This window comes from Cnephaeus nilssonii, assembly GCF_951640355.1.
Source record: "Cnephaeus nilssonii genome assembly, chromosome: 19".
NCBI classification, from domain to species: domain Eukaryota; kingdom Metazoa; phylum Chordata; class Mammalia; order Chiroptera; family Vespertilionidae; genus Cnephaeus; species Cnephaeus nilssonii.
Window position 1 is genome coordinate 33708273 of NC_137090.1, and position 17186 is coordinate 33725458.

Genomic DNA, 17186 nt, shown 5'->3' on the forward strand with positions numbered 1-17186 from the left:
AATTAGACATAGTCTCAATGGCCCTCCTAGCAGCAGCCATGTTTGTGACTGATTATGATACCGAGTGATTTATTTATATTTGCTATAAAATACTTTACAGATTCTTTGTTTACATCACCTGGGTTTTCTTTTTATCCCATTTATTCTATTTGTTGCAATACAAAGCTTCACTCTTACTTTTATTAATTTTCTTACATTTACTTTTGAATTTTATATTCCAGGATTATAGTGTCACCTATGGCCACTGCCCGGAAATCACAGTGTACACAAGCTGCTGCTCCTTTCCTAGTGCAGCACAGCTCCCTTCCTTGTGGGCAGAAAATAAAAAATCTCTTCTTAGCATGTTGGTGGAGGTGAGTCTTCCCCTTTTAACTAGAAGCACACTCCCAGGAATATGTTCAATGAAAAGCTTTATCAAAACATTTTCTTAATCCTTTACCAGAGTTCATATTATTTATTTTAAATGTATATAGAAAGGGAAATGTTTTTCAATTTCTATTGCCTGAATAGGTACCATGAGTTCACATATTTGGAATCTGCTGTGATTTAAGTAATGTAACCCTGTGAGATGTTGCAGTTTCTTTCATTTGAATATCACACAGAGACAGTGTACTATGGCAGAAAGTAAATCATTGAAGTCATCAGAAGATTTGGGTTCTAACACTTTCAGCTTTGACTCTACTAAAGTTCTCTTTTCCTTTATTGCTCTACCTCTTTGCCTCTGAAGCAGTGAATGAGTAGCAAACAAGGTCAGAGTCAGTGAGGAAGGACAAATAAACCAGTCTTATGGGGGGTTGTTGTTTTGTTTGTTGTTTTTGTCATGCCTCAAACTATTGCTTCTAGACCATCTGGCATTATGAAAACATAAATTTATATTTTAAATATTTTTCAGGTTCACAAGGGAGTTCATGGATTTGTTAAAGATAAGACTGGAAAACCAGTCTCTAATGCAGTCATTGTACTCAATGAAGGAATAAAGGTACACACAAAAGAGGGTGGCTACTTCCATGTCCTCTTAGCGCCAGGTGTCCATAACATCAATGCCATCGCAGATGGGTATCAGCAACAACATTCGCAGGTAAGAGACTCAAATTGAGTAGTATTATGTAAATTCTTATTCTTAATAGTACTTCTATTTTATTTTGAAACTCTTATTAGAAAGCATGTGAGGAATAAAGAAATAAAAGTGTCACCAATTCTTGATTCTGATATCTTGTTATCTTGCTATCTTTTAGCAACAAAAGGGAAATTTTTTATAGCATTTGTATACTTTAGATGACAATGAATCATTTCTTTGGTTTGCTATAATGTCCCTAGGGATACAGCAGGGATACAATATACCTGAAGTAAACTTTTTCCTAATTCTTGTACCTTATCTTTCCAGGTCTTTGTGCATCATGATGCAGCTAGTTCTGTGGTCATAGTCTTCGACACAGATAACCGGATATTTGGTTTGCCAAGGGAGCTTGTGGTAACTGTATCAGGTAAAGAAATGTAAATTTTTGGCAGTTGAAGTTAACACTAGTCCTGACATTTTGCGAATTGATCACCTCTGTAATCACCTGAAGCTAATCACTTTTCTTCTAATGTCTCCTTTTCTAACATGAATTTTCTGGAACACGGTTCTCCCATGTTTTTTCATGGCTTGCTTCCTCACATTTTCAGGTCTGTACTCAAATGTCATCTCCACAGAGCCCTTCCCTGATCACCCTGGCTAAAATAGTACCCCTGCCACTATCTCCAACCCACGTGCTTCTATTATAGCACTTATCACTATCTGACATTATATTATACTAGAGGCCCGGTGCATGGATTCATGCACCAGTGGGTACCCTCGGCTTGGCCTGCACCCTCTCGCAATCTGGGACCCCTCAGGGGATGTTGGATAGCCAGTTTCGGCCTGATCCCCGCAGGCCCGATCCAGACGAGAGGGAGCCCGATCCCCGCAAGCCCGATCCAGACAAGAGGGAGCCCGATCCCCGCAGGCCCGATCCAGACAGGAGGGAGCCCGATCCCCGCAGGCCCGATCCAGACAAGAGGGAGCCCGATCCCCGCAGGCCCGATCCAGACAGGAGGGAGCCCGATCCCCGCAGGCCCGATCCAGACAAGAGGGAGCCCGATCCCCGCAGGCCCGATCCAGACAGGAGGGAGCCCGATCCCCGCAGGCCCGATCCAGACAAGAGGGAGCCCGATCCCCGCAGGCCCAATCCAGACAGGAGGGAGCCCGATCCCCGCAGGCCTCATCCAGACAGGAGGGAGCCCAATCCCCGCAGGCCTGATCCTCACAGGAGGGAGCCCAATCCCTGCAGGCCCGATCCAGACAGGAGGGAGCCCGATCCCTGCAGGCCCGATCCTCACAGGAGGGTGTCCGATCCCCGCAGGCCCGATCCTCACAGGAGGGAGTCCTATCCCCGCAGGCCTGATCCTCACAGGAGGGAGTCCTATCCCCGCAGGCCCGATCCTCACAGGAGGGAGCCCGATCCCCGCAGGCCCAATCCAGACAGGAGGGAGCCCGATCCCCGCAGGCCCGATCCAGACAGGAGGGAGCCCGATCCCCGCAGGCCCGATCCTCACAGGAGGGTGTCCGATCCCCGCAGGCCCGATCCTCACAGGAGGGAGTCCTATCCCCGCAGGCCTGATCCTCACAGGAGGGAGTCCTATCCCCGCAGGCCCGATCCTCACAGGAGGGAGCCCGATCCCCGCAGGCCCAATCCAGACAGCAGGGAGCCCGATCCAGACAGGAGGGAGCCCGATCCCCGCAGGCCCGATCCTCACAGGAGGGTGTCCGATCCCCGCAGGCCCGATCCTCACAGGAGGGAGTCCTATCCCCGCAGGCCTGATCCTCACAGGAGGGAGCCCGATCCCCGCAGGCCCAATCCAGACAGGAGGGAGCCCGATCCCCACAGGCCCAATCCAGACAGGAGGGAGCCCGATCCCCACAGGCCCGATCCTCACAGGAGGGAGCCCAATCCCCACAGGCCCGATCCTCACAGGAGGGAGCCCGATCCCCGCAGGCCTGATCCTCACAGGAGGGAGCCCAATCCCTGCAGGCCTGATCCTCACAGGAGGGAGCCCGATCCTGTGCATTGAGTGTCTGTCCTCTAGTGGTCAGTGCATGTCATAGTGACCAGATGACCGGTCCTTCGGTCGCTTAGGCTTTTATATTATGTATAGTTAGTCATTTATTTGTCTATAGTCAGTCTCTCCAAGGGTCTTAATGAAGAGTTGTTGACTCAATGAATGATTTGCTTTATATTAAGATCATAAGCCCCTTGAACTATGACTTACGTTATTTCTGTTTTTCCATGATCTTGGAAGGAGGAAATATTTGTTTTCTCCAGGATTAATGTGTGCCATTGCTTAAATTACTGAAAGGTTAGAAAGAAAACAGTATGTGGTAAAAGATATGCTGGTATATCTTTTTGACACAAAGAGCCTTGGTTCATTTTTAAGTGCAACTTGAATTTAATGCAAAATAACCAAGTGTGTTTTTTTTAACATATTTTTATTGATTTCAGAGAGGAAGGGAGAGGGAAAGAGAGATAGAAACATCAATCATGAGAGAGAATCATTGATTGGCTGCCTTCTGCATGCCCCCTACTGGGGATCGAGCCCACGACCCAGGCATGTGACCTTGACTGGAATCGAACCCGGGACCCTTCAGTGCACAGGCCCATGCTCTATCCACTGAGCCAAACCAGCTAGTGCCAACCAAGTTTTATTACAGGGTGTATGGGGAAAAGATCCCTAGTTGAAGGAGAGTGGTGTGTTGAAAACATGGTCAGATCATAGGGACTGTTGTGGAATGCCTAAAGTAGAGAGATCTCAGCTTGAACCAGATAAAGTATGGATCACTTAGTAATTAGAAACACAGGAGTGAGGATTTAGCCACGACTTAAATCTGGCTCTACCACCCATTTGCTGTTATGAACTTAATTTAAATTATGATTTTATTAGCCACCCGCCACTGCACCTGACCACTTCCCTGTTGTCTGGTGCATTCCAGTGGTGAGCTAAAACTAAAACCCAGCTTAGGAAACAGGGTTATTCTTCATGTGGATGACTCTGTGCCGAAAGCACGGGAACAACGAGGAAAAAGAAATTATGATTTTATTAGTATTTCCTGTCATTAAGACTATTATTCTGATAACCTTATGTACAAATCTTTTAAATAAATGAGGGGTTTTAGTGAGATGAAAATTTACTGGAAAGGAAAAGAAGCCTTTGATAAGTTGCAGAATAGTGGACAGTTTGATTTCATTGTGGTGAAAGGAAAATGTATATACATACACATGCACGAAGAAAAATCTGGAAAAATATGCACTACAGTTGTTAAAATGATCTTGAGATAATGGAAATGTGGAGATATGGAGTTTGGGGGTTGGGTTTTTAGTATTTTTGCTATATCTGTGTTTTTCTCATTTTGCATACTATAGATAAACTACTTCCTGTAATATTAAAAGGTTGTTTTTAAGTACATGAAATAAAAATAAAATATATGAATGGAATATTATTAAAAGTATTGTCTTAAGTAGCTATCTATATATATGAAAAGCCAGCAACCATAACGCCGTAATGACCGATCTCTATGGCGCCCACTATGGCCAGCAAATCGGCCCGATCAGGGGATGGGGCCAGCAGGCCAACCTCCCTCGGCCCCTCCTGCCGGCCGGCCCACCCCTGATTGGACTCTCCCACCCAGATCAAGGGTGGGGCCAGCCAGCCAAACACCCTCCCCTGCCCTTCCCCCCTGGCCAGCCCCACCCCTGGTCCCCACCCCCAATGGTTTCCCACCACCCTGATGGGCCCTCAGCCCCTCCCCCCACTCAGCCCCTCCTCCTGCTCATCCCCTCCCTCCCACAGACCCTCCCCATGGCCAGCCCTACCCCCAGTCGGCCTCCCAACCCCAATCGGGGGCAGGGCCTGCTGACAAGCTGACCCAGCCCCAATCGACCCCGATCAGGGCGGGACCGGCTAGCCAGCCTCCCGCCATCTCCTCCTCCCGACAGGCCCAGCCCCAGTCAGGCTGGCCAGACCCACCCGTGCATGAATTCATGCACTTGGCCTCTAGTTTATTAATATCTTTAAAGTAGAACACCATTCACGTGGTGCTTTGTTTGACAGGTGCCACCATGTCGGCATTGGTCCTAACAGCTTGCATTATTTGGTGCATCTGCTCAATCAAATCTAACAGACACAAGGATGGCTTCCATCGGCTCAGGCAGCATCACGATGAGTATGAAGATGAAATTCGCTTGATGTCAACCGGCTCCAAGAAGTCCCTCTTAAGCCATGAGTTCCAGGATGAAACGGACACTGAAGAGGAAACATTATATTCTAGTAAACATTGAAACACACACCTTGCATATCTCCCAGACTAAGAACCAAGCAAAATCACAGTTCCTTTTGGGAGACACTGCATTGAGAAGAGAGACTATCTTGCTTCTTCAAAGAGCTTTGGGAAGTTAACTTGCTAAATTTGTATTCTCTGTGAATTTGGCTGGCAGTTTTGAACTTCCTTAAAGTACTCTTACCTTTTCTTTAAAAAAAAATCTGCTTTCTATTTATGCAGCAGACATGGGACAGCCACTTTATATTTCTTTTTAATTTAAGATGAGCTGTTTGGAGCTTATGTTATAACTGCATAAAGCCAACTAGTGGATGTTGTATTTTGCACATCAGGTGTTTCCTAGTGGCTTTAGCTTTTTTTCTTTATTTTTTAAATGGCCAAAAGAATCCAGAAATATTAAGGCAGGGACAGCAGTCAGAATCTGACATAAAGCTTTAAAACTCAAGGTTTTCTCAACCTACTGAGGAGTACTTTTCTCTAGTTATTAAATAGCTGGAGTTACTCTTATTCAGGTTTAGTGGAGGCTGAGTTGATTTTTAAACATGTAACATTAGTAAAGGAATAAATGGACTTCTGTATTTGCTTTCTACCTGTTCCAAGACTAGATCAGAATTAGTGGCCTGTGCTCTTGGCAGGATTTCACTACCTCTCATGTAAGGTTTAGCAAAGTTTTAAAGATACCCATTTTAAGGGAGAACTTGCTGACTTTGTTGTAAAAGATCTAAATGTCCGTTTGGATGGAGCTAAGAGGGAGATCTATCAAAAGCTAAAACTCATGTTGCCTATCTTTTAACTTGGTAAAAACCCATAGGTGCTGCTGCTTTTATCTGTGAAATACTAGTTGTTCTAGGAATGCCTAATTTGTTAAGATTCCCTAAATTTGAACCTTTTTCTATGTTGTACATTTACGGTTTTCAGATTACCCAGCAATCTACAAGATCTGAATTCTACTGAAAATGTCTGGAAGTGTGGAAGAAACCTACTTGGCACATTCTTAACCTACATTTGAATACAAAATATCTACACTTGCTTCAGCCCAAACCTACGCCCTGTAATACCGTTATTGAAATAGTTTGGCCAGTCTAATTCATATAGACCTCTGCAAGTGATTGGGTTCTTTGTCCTAATGCTTCATTTGACAGTCTTTTTTTATTAACCAATTTTGTTAAAAGTTCATTTGAAAGCATTTAAATATGGCTCTCTCCATTAAAAAAAACAAAAGCTATGAACTGCTGTGTGATGTAACACTGTGGTGAAAAAGTATCATCTTCACTGCAGTTGGGTTATTGCAGAGACCTGAAAGATTTGCATTTTATTGTGTCTGTAATATCATGCTATTCAGTAGAAATAATGCTTTTTTTTAAGTGTGCATCTTACCAATGATCTAAAGGTTTGAATGTTTTAATGGCCATGTTGCTGCTGAATTTGTACCAAATCAGGGGATCAAAAAACTTGCTCTCATTAACGTATCAGTCATCTCAAAGCCTTCATGTGGAGTGGTTTATCAACCCCTAAGTTATTCAACAACGTTTTGTGAGGAATGCACCCAAATGGTTTTATAAAAAAAACAAAAATTTGGTTCAGCAGGAATAATGAAGTCATGACAGTTATTAATGAGTATCTGTGATAAATTTGGGTTGTTCCAGGTTAAGCCATTATGGTATTAATCCTATTATTAACAACTCTAAATTGTGAGCCCTTGCCACATACGTAAAACAGTGTTTGTGGGATGTTAATATTTAATGAAATGTATATGATTTAATTTCTTCTCATAATAACTTTACATTCTCCTTAAGAGGATGATGTGGTGGTATCGCTCTTTTCAGCTTGATTTTTAAGAATTTTTAAAGCTCAGAATGCCAGCAAAGGGCCTATGAGTGGCCAGCTCTGCTTGAGACATTTCAGGAGGAAATTAAAGTCGTTGTGATAGCCTTTACTTAATTAGGTCTTCATTCAAGGATACCTTTTAAATTCATTTCTCTCCTGAATTAAACATGTCTAACTGTACATTACAGTGGCTGGAGTCCATGCCTTTTAAACGTGTAAATTTTTTTTAGAAATTAACATACAAGTATTTATTTTCATATTTTTTCCTGAAAAGAAAGTCAAATTCTGCTATGAATCTTTAATCTTGAATGAACTTCTAAATAATGCATTGTTCTGGAAAGCAAGGCCTCTCAGCCTCTGTGACCTATTAACATGAATGTACAGGATCATGACTACTAAGACTGTTCTCTGCCCTGTTTTGTCTTTTTATTTGTGGATCTGATCTGATATTAGACCACATTAATTGCATAAGGCATTGAAGCCATATGGGATAGGGAATGCATTTTTCAGTGTTTCTCCTAGACTTCCTGTTTCCGTGGAGTCATGGAGGCAAGTAAGTATTATGATATTTGGCCGAGTCTGAGTTGTGCCTTTCCTTACTCACAAGGCTTTTTCCCCCTGATGATCAGTTTGTAAACCTTCTTCCCTCCCAACTCCTTAATAAAAACAAAGTGATTGAGTAGGTAATGTTCAAAGTGTCTGCCTGTATAAATGTATTGATTATGCAGTTCATTAAGATGAACTTAAGTTAATTTCAGGAGGAAAGACCTTTGGTTTTGATGTATTTTGGTGAACATTTGGATAGTGATTGGGATCCCATCCAGTTGAGGAATGCTTGCAATTCTCAACGGAGGGAATTTGCTTTGCGACTTTGTCATCCTTCAGAAAGGAAACCTAGTGTATAGTTGGCCCAGTGTGATTGACTGGTTTACCTTTGGTAACTCACCTGAATGGGATTTGCAGAATTAATGACTATTGACCTTAAAACTAATTATGAGTTGACAAATAAATAAAAGGTAGTGCTTATGCCTGAGCTTATTTTGTTTCTAAGCTAACACCAGGTTACTCAGTAAACGTGACCTATTATTCCATTTTCATTTATTCTTAGCAGTAGTATTCTTATTGTCGGAAATTCACTTGTACCAGGTTTTGGCCCTGCTATATTAAAAGCTTCTTGGCTGTGAATGCTATACCTAGTGCCCTATGTTATGGTTCTCTGGTGGAATTGTTTTTAACAGAAGCAACTTTATTATTATTATAAAAATGTTCTCCTGTGTTTGATGTTCATTGATTTTCTATCTAGCAACTTTTTGATAACTCTCTGGGTTTCTGATTTGTTTCAATTAAAGCAGATTCTTGGGGGGGGGGGTGATTAGGTTCTTTGACTAATGTCAACTGAACTTAGATTTATAATTTATGAAGAAATAGCCCCCAACGCCTATTTCTTCTGTGTTTTAGCAATAATTAAGACTCCACTTGATTTTCAAAATGTCATCCTAGTTTGATTTTGATTTGACAGAATATATTATGACATTTGAAAGTAGGCTACCATTTTGAGGCCATTGGACATAAATTATGTAATAAGTATGATTATTTTTATAAATGGCATAACGTGAATATACTAACTGCATTCTATGCTGGCCATGCTGCAAATTTTATGGAGGTATGACATGGTGTTTTTTTATGTTTAGATTAAAAATCAGTTTTTCACCTCTCCATTTTTTTCAGTGACATTCCCCAGCTCCAGAAAAATCTATAGCTATTGATATGAGGTGCCTAATACTCATCCATCTCAAGTGCTTCAGTCTTTGTTTATTTCATGCACTGTGCCTTCAAAACAAAAATTTTAAAAGGGACTTTAAACAAAGTTGAATCGTAGTTTTAAAAAGTCAATTTGTGTAATTTATGTGAAATCTAACTGTAATGAGGTCCTTTCTGTTTTTTATATGTAAACAGATCTAATCCTGTATAAAAGTTATTTTATGATGTTTGTCTTTGTGTTTTGTCTCATAATCTCTTCTCAAAAGCAATAGACCAGAAAGAGTTACTGTTTCAGTTTGAAAGTGTATACTTAGTTTTTCTACCTATACTAGGGGGAAAATAGTACCAGGCCAGAAATACAGGGGCGTTACCTATAGAGTATGTCCGTCTCAGATTGACTCAGAAGAAAACTATCTTTCTGAAATAATTACATCATATAGTAGCCACATTTTTCCTTTCTGTTTGTAGCTTAGCTCAATCATTCCACAATGAACACCACAAAACTGGCCATTGAAAAGTTTATGTACCCATTTTAAACTTGTTTGTTAAAAATCTGATCCTTTTTACAGATGAGCTCAGTTAAAATAATTTGCCCTGGCATTTCTCTGCATAGTGGCGATGAATTCATTTTGCAATAATATGTTGATACTGCTGCTCTAATAAGAATTGGGAATGCAAAGTTATAGAAGAAATATGGGCTCTGCTAATAGTCATAGTCCAAACCAGAGAAATAGAAAAGGAAATAAGCTATATTTTTGTAGTGAGTGGTTCTCTAAAAAGGGAGTCTGCTCTAGAAGAAGGAGAGTGTAGCGATTTGAGCATGGACTTTGGAGCTGAGCCAATCTATGATTGATTCGTGGCTCTGCTACTTGCTCTCTTGAGACTTTGTTTTGTAATAGTTTCTTAACCATCTCTGAGTCTCAGTCTCTGTACTGGTTAAGGATTATAATGAGAACTAAGTGAAATAATGTTAGCAAAGGGCTCAACATAACATTTACTCAGAATTGAATGACTTGGTAACCAGCATCATTTGCTGTTACTGATCCATTTGAGAGAGTTATTCTATCAAATGAACAAGATATGTATAACAGGTAGTCTTTCTTAATTTAGAAGAAATCCCTAGACATGAATACTAAACGAAAAAAAAAAACCTGACATTTTCCATTGTGTGATTCCATAGATTATCTATAGCATGGCAGTAAAGTTTAAAAATTTGTGCCAAATGCTTTATATCCTATATAATAAAAGGCTAATATGCAAATTGACCGAATGGCAGAACAACCGGTCACTATGATGCCCACTGATCACCAGGGGGCACACACTCAATGTAGGAGCTGCCCCCTGGTGGTCAATGTGCTCCCACAGGGGGAGCGCTGCTCAGCCAGAAGTCAGGCTCAAGGCTGGCGAGCACAGCGGTGGTGGTGGGAGCCTAAGCCGTCAGTCGGACATCCCCAGAGGGCTCCTGGACTGCGAGAGGGCACAGGCCAGGCTGAGGGTACCCCTTCTCCCCCAGTGCATGAATATCTTGCACTGCGCCTCTAGCTTGTTTATAAATAAAATCAGATTGTATGTTTGCTTATTTGGTGAAAACAGTCTTAACTGCTGCAAGAAGTCTGAACAGTGATGGTGTTTCTTTATCCCCCAATGTTTGAAACATTTTCCTGAATTTTTGTCAGGAGTTTTCTCATAACTGAATCAAGACCCTTTTGATTTAGTATATCATGAACAGTAATCTGATTATGTTCAGTTTTCCAGATTTCTAGAAGCTGATTGTTTTCAGCCAACATGAATGCTCCATGCTAATACCTACTCAGTTATGAATAAACGCCATTGTGTAGATCTTCATCACTTGCAGTTAGAATGCCAATGATCCCATGGTATTTATTGCATACCTGAGACAAATACAATTACTAACCAAAATTTAAAAGCAAATCCGCATATAAAGCCCAATTTTAACTTTAATATAACTTCCACCTTACATTAATCAGTAGAATGTTAAAAGAAAGCATGTTATTTCGTTGGCATTTTGGCTGGAGTTAGATGGAATCCTATTTCCTATTGCTGTGTAAACCAATGTAAACAAGGCAAGCAAGAATTGGAGTAGAAAGGTGTTCCAGGGTAGAGGCCAGCCTGGAAGAAGTTTGAGGACAGGACAGGAGGGTGAGAAGACTGCCTAGACACCCACTGGGCAACATTTTTTTTTAAGCTGTTAGAAGGATTGGAGAACTACTAAGGTAACAAGTCTGATGGGGGTCTGGATGCAAAGGGAGTTCGGGAGTGACTATAACAGTAAAAGTTTTGACCTGGAGGCATTGGTTGACTGTTGGGTGGTGACTCAGAGAGACACCGAGCGGCAGAGAGGCTAGGCAGGAGGCAGCGCACGGGCAGAAGCTGTAGGCAGTATCAGTGGGTCGGGGAAGATTCTCGTTCAGCACCTATCAAGGAAGAGGGCACTGGTCAACAGACTCTCAAAACACGTAAGTGGCTGTACATTGGAAGTAAGGGCTCATCAGAAACAGACCAATTTGTACAAAGATACTTGGTCCCACCCCTTACTGGAGCGAGCTGATGTGCCCCTACCTTCTGCAAGAAGTCGCAGTCAACTGTCTCTGGAGGAAGAAGATGTCATCGGAAGCCTCACATGATTGGTACACATGCTAACCTATAATATGCAGCATCCAATCAAAAGTTACTTTTATTATCAAAAGACAATACCAAATAAGGAAAGATCAAGAAAAAAATAGGAATAGTCCCATAGGGAGTTACAGACTTTCATTTCAGTCAGAAACTTTAAAATAATGGTGATGAATACAAGAAAGTAGAAGATAAGATGAAGAATTTTAGCAAAGAATTAAAATCTATTAAAAAAGGCTTTTGGTTCTGTACAAGATGGAGTAGATGTATTTCTCTTCCATTAAGCACAGCAAAAAAACAACCAACAAAAAAACACCCTCATGCATTATGTATAAAACAAACACTGAATCTCAGAATGGTGGAAGAAGGAGGCAGAACAGATAGGGACCTCAGGATCCAAGAAACAACACAGTGTGAGTTCCCTGGGTTATCTTTCTGCCTTATAAATCCCATAATGGGTGTTGCCTCATATCCCATAATGGGTACTAGAGAAACTGGCAACCCAGAAATGTCAAAGGGTATAGGCAGGGGGAAAAAAGCCCAAAGAAAAGACTTCCTTGGCCAAAGAACCAGGAAAGAGGCAGCCTACCAAGACAGAATAGTTTTAGACAATAATTGCACTCCAGCCAAAGGCTCAGAAAAAAACGGAGTCCTGTCTCTACCCACTGCCAGCAAAGGCTGTGTGGGAAGCCTACACTCCATGCTCACCTGGCTGTAATGAAGGCACCCTCCCCACCTTCTGGGTGGTGTCAAAGAAGGCCCAGAGAGGAGCCAGGACCTCCACCATGCACAGCAGTAATGAGGTCGCCAACTTGTCGGTGGAGGCCACGTGGGGAGCAGTAACAAGGTATCAAGAGGCCAAGGGAGAGCTGAACTTCCACTCCCCGTGGCAGGAACAAGGAAGTTCCCCACCTCCCCTGCGAGCACACTGTCATAGAAGTTCTGCGTAAATGGAGATCTAAATAAGATGCAGAGTCTTTTTTTTTTAATGGTTTCCTGATTTTTTTTAAAAATACATTTTATTGATTTTTTACAGAAAGGAAGGGAGAGGGATAGAGAGAAACATGGATCAGCTGCCTCCTGCACACCCCCTACTGGGGATGTGCCCGCAACCAAGGTACATGCCCTTGACTGGAATCGAACCAGGGACCCTTGAGTCCACAGGCTGGCACTCTTTCCACTGAGCCAAACCAGTTAGGGCGGCAGAGTCTTATAATACCTAAAATATCTAGTATACCATTTTTAAAATCACTCATTATACCAAGAACCCAGAAAATTTCCATTTGAATGAAAAAAAGACAACGGATGCCAACATCATGATGCCACAGATGTTGGAATTATCTGACAAGGATATAATAAAAATATTTTAGTGAGCAATTACAAATAAACTTAGAAAAAAAATGATGGTCTAGCAAAGAAACAGAAGATATAATGAGGAACCAAATGGAAATTTTAGATCTGAAAAATACAATAATTTTTAAAAATATTTTTATTGATTTCAGAGAGGAAAGGAGAGGGAGCTAGAGAGAGAAACATCAATGATGAGAATCATTGATCAGCTGCCTCCTGCACGCCCCCTACTGGGGATTGAGCCTGCACCCCGACATGTGACCGGAATCAAACCTGGGATCCTTCAGTTCGCAGGCTGACGTTCTATCCACTGAGCCAAACAGGCCAGGGCTGAAAAATACAATAATTTACAAAAAAACTCAGTGAATAGGCTCAACAGCAGAATAGAGGGGACAGAGGAAAGGCATCCCTGTGCGAGCATGAGGACAAAACAGTACAAATGATCCCATATGAACAACAGAAAATAGAAAAAGATTAGTAGACCCTCAGAGATATGTAAGAGATAACTCAGAGATATGTAAGACTTTAACAAAGATCTGGCATTCATGCCATTGGAGTTCCAGGAGAAGAGAGGGGTCAGGATGACGCACGTGGAAGCAGTTAGCACACACTTTCTAGACTCGGTGGCTGGAAAGGAAAGAGGGCTGGGACTGGAACTACTGCGGACAGAGGAAAAGGCGACCCGTGCAGAAGGGCGCGGAGGTCAGAGGTCCCGGGATAATGGAGCACGGGGAGGGGGCGGGGAAACAGGTAGGATGAACGAACAGATTGGTCTTGGGAAGAAAAGGGCCTCTGGCTCTGAGAAGGGAGAGGCCAGCTGAAGATGTACCTTGCGAGAAGGTGAGGCAAACAGGGAGCTGTGTCTGAGGATGACTTTCTTCTCAGCCAGGTAGGTCCTGCTGAGAGAGGGGATGGACCGAGCAGAGGGCGACGATGCGATGATGAAACCTTGGAGCGCAGAGAACGGATAGGAGCATCAGAAAACCAGGAGTGTCAAGCGCCGAGCGTGAGATTTTTCAGTCGCGCCCCTCGAAGAGTGTCAAGTGACCAATTGACCGCCAGGTGGCGGTGTCTGTGGAAGCTCACGTATCCCATCGGCCCTGGCGCCAGGGCGGAAGCAGGCGCGGAGGCGACTCTCTGGCCCGCAGCGCCTTTACTCTCGTCTCCCGACTGACGTCGGACAACAAAGATGGCGGCGGGAACCAGCAATTACTGGGAAGGTAAGGGCGAGGCCTTCTGCTGGATCTCGCCTGGGGGCAGGGGGGCTGAGAGAGGACAGGTGCTGGGGGTGGCAGCAGAGGAAAGAGCCTGGCCTCCGTACGGCCGCGCGGAGGAGCAGGGCGTCCAGTGGGAGCCTCAGGGCCTCGGGGCTGAGGAGAAGGAACCGCCTGGGGCAGGGGGCTGACCCGAGAGGCGGCGGGGCCCGGGGCAGGGGTCCCACCCGGAGGGCTGAGTCGGGATGGAGAGGAAGACGGGTCTGGGTAGCCGGAGGAGAGCTAGGCGGAACCCGGACCAAGGGGCTTTAGAATGAACTCTGCGATCTGAAAAGAAACGAGTGTTGGGCCAGGCTATCCCGAGGCCGGGAGACCGGAGGAGTCGGCGCCGTAGACGGCTGGGTAGGAAAAGGGAAAGGAGGAACTTGTCGGTCCGGTCCCTCGAGGGGAAGTCGTGTGAGCGGAATGTCTCCTCCTGCGTCCCCTTGGCCGCTCCGGGCTGGGGACTCGGAGGTCGGGTCCGTTTGCTGGCGGAGGAAATGACTTGACCCATCCCCTCCGAGATCCGTTTTGTTAAACCGAGAAAGTTGGGAGAACCAGCGTGAATTATTGCATTTGTGATACCTTTTCTACCAAAAAAAAAAAAATATCATCTTGTGATTTGACCAGTACGTTTCTTTGATTCCTGAAAATGTGGTCGGATTAAAGTGGACTCGTGTAAAAGTCATTTCCCGGGCCGTGATGGTAACACAGATAGAGAAGGCTCACCCTTTTTCTTTCGAGTGTGTGCTTTACTGCAACATAGAGACTGCTCTCTGAATTATTTTTTTTCCTTTTAACCCATTTCCTGTTGCTAACCCCCCTGAAGCCTCTGGGAGCCACCACAGATAGCGGGATTGTCACTGTCAGCCACTGGGTCTAAGACACTTAATTCTAAGTTCATGCACACGTGCCTGTCGTACTTCCAAAATGCTCTCCCTTGAGGTTTTCTACTGGAGAAGACAGTGGCTAACTAGAGAGAGGTGGGCTGATGGTTTAAAACGTATTTAAAGTGACTGTTTGAAATGTGTGTACTAGCTCGGAAATGCTTTTGGTTTATGTAGAAGTGGCTATTGGTATCTTGAATACTCGTCATTGGGCTGTAGTTTTTTGAAGCACTGTGCTGTCATAAGTGTAGCAGCTTGTTATTGACAACCTACTCTGTGCCAGGTGCTTTAAATACAGGATTTCTAATGCACTGAAAACCCCTGAAGATAGGGGTTTAAAAAACAAAAAGCCGAGGCTTACAGGTTAAGTAGATTGTCAATAAACCTCAGAGCCAGTTCTCAGAATCTCAGAACTTTTAGGCTGAGCTGAGGTTCTAACTGAGATTCGGTTTCTGGGAAAATATGCTCCCCTGTATTACACTGCTCCCTACTTCTGGTTGCTGATAAGTATATTGAAATAATAGTTTGTATTCCTGTGTACTGAAAGAGGGGGTCCTTACACGATTCTTCCTACGTTCCAGCCCTTTCCATTTTGACCTCCACTTCACCATGAATGAGGTTACTTATAACTGGATGGGGGTGTTGGGACTGCTGCTTCTCTCACCCAACCACTTAGATGCCAAACCAATTTCTCTGCTTGCTTGCTTGTTTCTGTTGTATTAAAACTTATGCTGTTAGTTTTGTTATACTTACTCTTGACCTTGGTAGTAGCTCATTGCCATTGTTAATTTCAGCCTCTCCAAATTTGAGTAAGCTTGTTGAAAGACAATTGTTTACATCTTTGTGTCAATGATTATATTGTTCTTTATGCTCAATCACTTAAGTCATTCTACTATTAAGAATTTCATGAGCCTAATAAAGTTTTGGGATATAAAGAGAGAGGAAAATCTCTGTCAAAAACAGTGATGGTTTCTTTTTTATAAAGTTAAATGGTAAATTAATATGACGTTGGCCATAAACCTCAGTCAGTTTCTTTGTGATTAGTGTTTTCTTTTGTTTTCCCCTGACTTACAAAATTTATTTTTTGCTATATAAATAATTTCAGGGATGTTAGAACAACATTTGTTGTCTAGTTGTCTTTTGGATAAAGCCGAAAATTTGCATCTCCCCCTCTGCCTTTTTGCCCCGCCTGAAGTTTAAAATAAGTGACAGTTTGCTTTGCTGGGTACTTCTTTGGTTTCTTCCTTTTAAAACTTTTTTTTTAATTGAACCTAGATCAGTATATGATCATTTTTATAGTTTGTTTTCTTCAGAATAGCTTTGTGAATTTTATGTCTACTGATGGACTTTTTGTGTCTGAATTATTTGCTTTTATAATTTTGTTAAAGATCTCAGGAAACAGGCTCGACAGCTGGAAAATGAACTTGACCTGAAACTAGTTTCCTTCAGTAAACTGTGCACGAGTTACAGTCACAGCAGTGCCCGAGATGGAAGACGCGACAGGTATAGGTACTACCAGATTCTCTCTCTTATGCCTTCAACTGTATAATGTTTTTAAAGCTTTAAAAAAAACCTAAAATATAACTCTGTAATTTGTTCTATTGGTGGATTCTTGGTATTTTATTTTTATGTTATTGTTTGTTTTTAGTGATTTATAAAAATTCTTAATTCTTGAAACTAGTATTTATTTGGGATTCTTAAGCAAAGATTGTGACAATGTCAGTAGGAAAATGCTAAGGCTTACGAATGAGCTAGTGTTAGAAATAAGTTTCTAGGTCAATCAGTTTAAGAAAATGTGGTTGATTTGTCCATATTGTATTCTTATATCTTCTGATTGCTAAATGGATGTGAGGAACTACCCACATGCCAAGTGCATATACTGCTATTCTGGCATTTTAGAATGAATCTAATGCAGTGTGTATCCTCCCTATTAATCATCTAAGCTATTTTTAATTTTGGTTCTTTTATGAGAAACCAGTATACTACTATATTGAATTTATAGAAACTGTTTTTTTTTAATTAAGGTAACATTGGCTAATAACATATAAGCTGTAGGTGTGCAACATCGCAGTTGGACATCTGTGTGCACTGTAGTGTGTTCACTACCAAAAGCCTAGTTTCCAT

At 42.6% G+C, this 17186-nt stretch overlaps 2 protein-coding genes across 6 annotated transcripts in view; both read left to right on the forward strand.

Annotated features, from left to right (window-relative positions):
* CPD (carboxypeptidase D) overlaps positions 1-9167 on the forward strand; it is a 61947-nt gene extending 52780 nt beyond the window's left edge. For both annotated transcript variants that reach the window (XM_079798861.1, XM_079798862.1), the window contains 4 exons: positions 222-353; positions 893-1078; positions 1385-1484; positions 5125-9167. In XM_079798861.1, the coding sequence (XP_079654987.1) occupies positions 222-353; positions 893-1078; positions 1385-1484; positions 5125-5351 (645 nt within the window). In that variant the 3' untranslated portion in view covers positions 5352-9167. The remainder of the gene's footprint in view (positions 1-221; positions 354-892; positions 1079-1384; positions 1485-5124) is intronic.
* A 4881-nt stretch (positions 9168-14048) lies between these two features.
* The window catches only part of GOSR1 (golgi SNAP receptor complex member 1), a 40926-nt gene continuing 37788 nt past the window's right edge, over positions 14049-17186 (forward strand). For 2 of the 4 annotated variants that reach the window (XR_013815111.1, XM_079798878.1), the window contains exons 1-2: positions 14049-14142; positions 16451-16571. Coding sequence is in view for 2 of the 4 variants with exons in the window: in XM_079798878.1 (XP_079655004.1) it covers positions 14112-14142; positions 16451-16571 (152 nt within the window). In the remaining 2 variants the exon portion in view is untranslated. Of the gene's footprint in view, positions 14143-14383; positions 14539-16450; positions 16572-17186 lie in introns of those variants that run through there. The other 2 variants (XM_079798879.1, XM_079798880.1) reach the window with 2 other exon arrangements.